The sequence below is a fragment of the Propithecus coquereli genome, unplaced genomic scaffold (genome assembly GCF_000956105.1).
Source record: "Propithecus coquereli isolate 6110/MARCELLA unplaced genomic scaffold, Pcoq_1.0 Scaffold181, whole genome shotgun sequence".
Classification (NCBI taxonomy): domain Eukaryota; kingdom Metazoa; phylum Chordata; class Mammalia; order Primates; family Indriidae; genus Propithecus; species Propithecus coquereli.
Genome location: NW_012142857.1, coordinates 1,977,357 through 1,983,882, shown reverse-complemented (window position 1 = coordinate 1,983,882; position 6,526 = coordinate 1,977,357). Strand labels below are relative to the sequence as shown.

At 40.3% G+C, this 6,526-nt stretch overlaps 1 protein-coding gene across 1 annotated transcript in view; it reads left to right on the top strand.

Moving 5' to 3' along the window:
- EPG5 (ectopic P-granules autophagy protein 5 homolog (C. elegans)) overlaps positions 1 to 6,526 on the top strand; it is a 109,502-nt gene that overhangs the window by 88,586 nt on the left and 14,390 nt on the right. The window contains 4 exon segments of the mRNA XM_012642631.1: positions 1,324 to 1,496; positions 3,665 to 3,850; positions 4,359 to 4,568; positions 5,178 to 5,322. Coding sequence (XP_012498085.1) covers positions 1,324 to 1,496; positions 3,665 to 3,850; positions 4,359 to 4,568; positions 5,178 to 5,322 — 714 coding nt within the window.

The following is a 6,526-nucleotide window of genomic DNA, read 5'->3' as shown; positions in this document are numbered from 1 at the left end:
AAGTGAAGCAGGGTTGCGACTGGTCAGTGCTTGGATGGGAGATCTCAAGACCTGTTCCTCCTGTGTATCTGAAACTTTGTACCCTTTTTTTTTTTTTTTTTTTGAGACAGAGTCTTGCTATGCCCAGGCTGGCCTCAAACTCCTGGGCTCAAGCTATCCTGCCTCAGCCTCTGGCGTAGCCCAAATTACAACTTTGTACCCTTTGATCAGCAACTCCTCGTTCCCTTTCCCTCTCCCACTCTACTCCACCCTCTAGTATCTGGCATTCTACTCTCCACTCCATGAGTTCAACTTTATTAGATTCCACATATGAGTGAGATCATGTGGTATTTGTCTTTCTGTGCCTGGCTTATTTCATTTAGCATAGTGTCCTCCAGATGCATCCATGTTGTTCAAAATGGCAGGATTTTCTCCTCCTTTAAGGTCGAATAGTATTCCGTGTGTATATATGCCACATTTTCTTTATTCATTTATCCATTGGTGGACACTTAGGTTTTTTCCATGTCTCGGCTATTGTGAATAATACTGGGGTGAACGTGGGAGTGTGGTTATCCCTGCAGCATAATTGATTTCAGTTCTTTTGGGTGTATATGCCCAGCAGTGGGATTACTGGATTGTGGGGTAGTTCTGTTTTTAGTTTTTTGAGGAACCTCCATACCATTTTCCATAACGTCTGTACTAATTTACATTCCCAGCAACAATGTTCTCATCTCTCCACATCCTCTCCAACTCTTGCTGTCTTTCATCTTTTTGATAAAAGCCATTCTAATAGATGTGTGGTGATAGCTCATTGTGGTTTCAGTTTTCATTTCCCTAATGATTAGTGTCACTGATCATTTTTTTCATGTACCTATTGGCCATTTGTATGTCTTCTTTTGAGAAATGTCTGGAACATTTCCTCTTGAGGAATATTAGATTCCTCCAAGGTGCCAAATGAATGAAGCACTAAATGCACGAGACTGAATACATGCTGAGGGCAACAGACTGTAGAAGTGTATTTGAGTTTAAAAAGCCATAAATTTAGAAGTTTTGAAGAAAAACTGATTGCCTCTACTATCTCCCATGTACCTACCATCTGCTCATTCTCGTTATCCAAGTGAGTAAAGAACATTCTTATTATTAAATAAAGAATGGTCTAGGTACCAGTGGTTCCGCCTGCCACACACACACACATCTCCCACTCATGAAAATCTTGGAAGTTGGGTAAATAATGAGAACCTTATATTTTAGACTTTTAGTTGAAATTTGTGTTTTGTATTAGTTTTTTTTTTTTTTAAAAGATAAACCAAAGGTCTTCAGCTGTACTTTCTTTTTAAATTTTAGATAGGCTGTTGCCAGGTGATGGAGCCCTTCGGTTACACCTGATGCATTATTGTGAGACATGTACAGCACCCAAAATGCCAGAGTTCATTCTGTACGCTTTTCATAGCGCGTACCGGAAACTCCAGTGGAAGGACCTGCACCCGGACCAGATGCTCATGGAGGCCTTCTTCAAAGTAAGCCCTTCCCTCCCCGTGTCACAGCCTGGAGAGATCTGGCTTCGAAGCAGCAGGCTGTTCACTGTGGTCATTACGCACAGTGGCAGCGTGTGCCAAAGTGGACCGTGCACACATCCTGTTTTGCCTCAGTCTTGCTCTTGGAAAGCAATATCCCGTGGAAATCATTTCATTGTGTTAATAGATGACTGGAAAATATCTAGAGGATCATTTTTAAAACCCAGAGAAAGATTTTAGTTATGTCAGTCACCCCCTAGATTAAATTTAGTGATAATGTTTTGTGAGTGCATAGTTTGATGACTTGTCAAGCTCAATCTTGGTTGGTGTTTATGTCCTTAGAACTGCCTGTTGTTAAATGTTCTATTAAAGCAAGATGTAAATTGGTGCTCAAGCCCTAGTTTCTGTTAGCAGTTATGCAAGTGAATAATTAGATTGTAGGAGATAAAATGCATTGTAACAACCTATGATGTATCATAATCATGTAAAGACCTGAAATGACCTGAAAAAAGTGCTGATCAATGTGTATGAGTCTTTTCAGTAGAGGCAATAATTACAAAAAGCAGGCAGTGTAGTGTATCTAACATGCCAGTCAGGCATTTGGAGCTGTTTTCATTTTTCTATTTTAAAAAACCCTTTATAATCTCATGTTAGGTTTTTAATGCTAGTTTCAATTCATTTGTTCATAGTCATCAATTAATTTGTGCTTATTCTTAATGTCACATTTATTATTAAGGCAATTTAAGTACTTTGATACAGATCTACAGTTATTTATTATAGTTAATAAAATGTACTCAAGTCTTTTAATGCTTTTAATGAAACTACACCCACACTGCTCTTGTCAGCGAAGCTCTAAGGAAAGCTGAGAGCAGTTGTTTTAGAGAAATACAAGGCTTAAGAATGATTTTATAGCTAGGCTTAGTATATGAGGCCAGCATTAAGCAGATACTTAATTACCATTGTGAACACATGAGAGAAAGTTGGTTTACAGAGCTGTAAGATAGAGTTTTAACTAAGTAAGAGGTGTGACCTTATCTAGATTAAATAGTAGCACAGTCTGCTAAGGGTTGCTGTAGACTCTATTTTCAGGGGTTTATTCTAATGATAGATGGCCCTGACCTACTCAGAACCTGGGAATCTTTTAATTCTTTGTGTCTTGTTGGAGTAATAAAGTGCGCTTTTGTGTGTGTGGTTGAGGGCCAGGATAGAAAACAGATTATACAGAAGGATGAAGAATCGTTTTCTAAAAGGGAAGAGAATTAGTGGTTAGCATAATATAATCATCACCTTATCCCATTGACCGTGATTTTATAAATAGAGTAAAGCTATTTAATCTTCATTTTGAAAGGAAAAATCTGTGACTAGCCATGTTTTATTTTATACAAGTTAGAAATAATGAAATAGGCTTATAAAGGATCTTTGAGGTTTATTATATACTTTATAGTACATTTGCCCCCATCTCTAATATATTTTATGTAGAATTTAAGCATTATGCATTCATCAAAAATTCTAAATACTAATAATGTAGAGACATTTATAATACAACATTACATTAAAAAGACAGTATAAATATTACATATACTAGTGTAGTAGGTCTCGTGGTTCCAAGGACAGTAGCATCAGCTTTCCCTGGGAACTTGAACGTTCCTGCTCCCAGCCCATACTGGGGCAATTAAAAACTCAAGGGGTGGGCCCAGCAATCCATGTTTCAATAGGTCTTACAGGTGGTTCTGGTGTTTTAATAGGTCTTCTAGGTGGTTCTCATGTGCACTTTAGCTTGGGAACTACTGATTAGTAGATCTCAACTTTGTCCTATCCCAGCACATCTGAGGATTCTGATGTACTCACCCCCTGGAGTGACAGCGACTCACTGTGGCAGTGATTCTCCACCTTTGCTGGGGTTAGGGAAAGTCAGTCCTCTCCTATTAAGAATTATTGGAATAGATAATGAAATCCAGACAAGCGCAAAATGCACGTACACACTGAGTGTGGAAAGAAATATATTACAAATATTCATTCTAAATCTGCAAGAGGTGGGATTATGAATGATATGTATAATCTGGGAAAAGGTGTTTATTAAAATATAATTTATGAAACATCGATTTATATACCGTTTCAAGATACGTAGACAGCACAAAGCAAAACACTGATTTTAGTTCGTTTCCTTTTAGGTGGAACGAGGAAGCCCCAAGAGCTGTTTCTTATTTTTGGGGTCTGTACTCTGTGAAGTCAACTGGGTCAGTGTGCTCTCTGATGCCTGGAATCCCAGTCCTCACCCAGAAACCCAGAGCATGATTGTCTGCCTCCTTTTTATGATGATTTTATTGGCAAAGGAAGTTCAGCTAGTAGACCAAACAGTAAGTTTGTGGAGCTTGTGATAAAGACAAGGTTCCTCAGAGCCTCACTTCCTACTACATTGTGGTTTTTCAGTCGTTTCTCTAACACCTCTCATCAGTGTGAATAGATGCTTGGTATATGAGATATGCCTTCAACTAGAGGCCTGATTTTCTTGGTTAGCTCATTAATTAATTGTGAATTAAGAAAGGAACCACACTGATTAATTGATTAATATATTAACCACACTAATTAATTAATTGTTAATCAATCTTATTTTACATCTCATTAAGTCAGTTTTGGCGCGTACCACCAGAACAGAGCGTTCCTTTAAAAACTGATTTCTGAATACTTATAAATCGTTTTCGCCAATACTTTGGTTATTGCTTTCACTGGTGCTCCTAACTTGAGATCTTAACTGTTCTGTACTTATCATAGACCATCTTAGTGGTTATTCCGCCGACGAGTAGGAAACATATTTCTGGGAAAAAGGAGATTCTTCAACTGAAGGAATATGCGTTTCATTTTTAGGATTCGCCTTTGCTTAGACTCCTTGGACAGACAGGCTCACTTTCGTGGCACCTTGTGGACATTGTGTCGTACCAGAGTGTGCTGGGTTATTTCAGCAGTCATTACCCACCATCCATCATCTTGGCAAAGGAATCTTCTGCTGAATTAATCGTGAAGCTCCTAAAAGTATCTGCAGGCCTTTCTATTCCTACTGACAGCCAGAAGCATCTTGTAAGTTGAGAGGGTAGATTAAAAAGGCAGGGAGTATTCTTGGGGGCAAGTAGTAGTATAAGTGTTACAGAGGACAGTCTTGAACCTGGTGACTGCTCAGGAGATAAAGTTGGAGAATGTGTATCATTGTGCACTCATATTTTGGCCTTGTGGATCTTTTAGTTTGATTCTCTCTTTTGGTAAGCCTTTACTTCCTAGCAGTGTTACATGTTGACAAGAGGTCACAAGGATCGGGGGCCAGCAGCAAGCAACTGGTTTCATGACCTGAATGTCACTGGCAGCAGAATAGCAGGGAGAACTGGGCATGGTGGCTCTCGCCTGTAATCCCAAGTAATTAGTATTTAGTTAATGTTGTTATTAATATAGTCAAAAAGGAAGAGTGTTCTACCAGAATTTGGGAGAACACGGGTCCTAGTGAAAATGTTACCACAGATTTGCATACCCCTAGACACAGGGCCCTTGAGCCACCTGGGATTAGGTCTTCACGTGGCTTCCTGATCTGTCCTGTCTGCTCCCTACCCAAGCATTCACTGCCATGCTCCTGGGGAATCCTCAGTTAACACTCCTTGCTTGCATTCATTTGAATGACCCTTTTTTTTTATTTGTCAGGATGCAGTTCCAAAATGCCGAGCTTTCACTCATCAGATGGTTCAATTTCTCAGCACCATGGAACAAAATGGAAAAATCAGCTTAGCAGTCCTAGAGCAGGAAATGTCTAAGCTCTTAGATGATATCGTTGCCTTTAACCCGCCAGGTAAGTGACGAGCGGGAAGCCCATATTCATTCAGTGCATTCCTTTTTGTCTGAGGTATTGTGTGATCAGGAGGATGGCCAGGACACTGGCATTCCTGTTTCCGCAACAGCAATGGTCAGAGAGGTGTGTGGACACCAGGGACACTCAGCCTTGCGGGAGGGGTTGACACTGGCAGTTGCTGGTGTGAGGTAGACTGGACTGAGGGTTAAGCTAGACAACTGGATCTAACGATGGGAAGATAGCAGGAGACCTTCCAGTGAGCAATGTTTCTAGGGGTTTTGGCTCTTAATTAGGAAACCATTTCAGAATTACCTATAGACTTGTAAAGAAACTTTTTATGGAGCACTTCTGCTCCTAGTACTTGGTAGACTAGGCATCCTGACTACCTCTCCTGCTGAAAACGACTAAGAATCCTGGATAAAATGTTTTTAAGAAAGCAGAAATTAAACATCAAAGGACGTGGCAAAAAGTTAAGGAAATCTCAGAGGCTAGAACCTAAGTGAAAGGGGGAACCCATGAAGTAGGTGAAGTACTGAGGCGGCTTTCACCCTGAAGGCTGTTGCTGAACCTTCTTAGGATAGTAGGGGAGGCAATAAAGGCCTGCCTAAGATGGGAGCCTAAAAGGAGATCCCGTGTATAACCCATAGGATGACATCTTTATGGTAAAGACAAGCTAGAAGTAAACCTGTTCCTGTGAGAGGAAAGCCAAGACAGTTATCTGTTGGCCTTGGTGTTGGGTCACATGTCTGTGTTGCAGGGGAAGAGATACCTATTTAGAAAATTGGTGACAAGCTGACCCTCATGTAGTGTTGAAGCAAGAATTTATACTACCTCGATTGTTTAAAAAAAGAAAAGCCCCAAAACAACAACCACCTCAATCTAAGAATTTAGTTTAAGTAGTTCTGGGTTGGTAGTGCCACCAGACACCGGGCAGAAAGTAACCGCAGACCTTGTTTGGAGAAGCCCATCTTCATCTCAGGCCTCAAAGTTCTGAAAAACTCACATTAAAACAAAACAAAACAAGCAAGCAAACAAACAAACAAAAAACTCATGCCAGGTGTAGCGGCTCATGCCTGTAATCTCAGCAGTTTGGGAGGCCAAGGCAGGAGGACTGCTTGGGGCCAGGAGTTCAAGACCAGCCTGGGCAACATAGCAAGACCCTGTCTCTACTAAAAAAATTTTAAAAACTTAGTTGGGTGTGGTG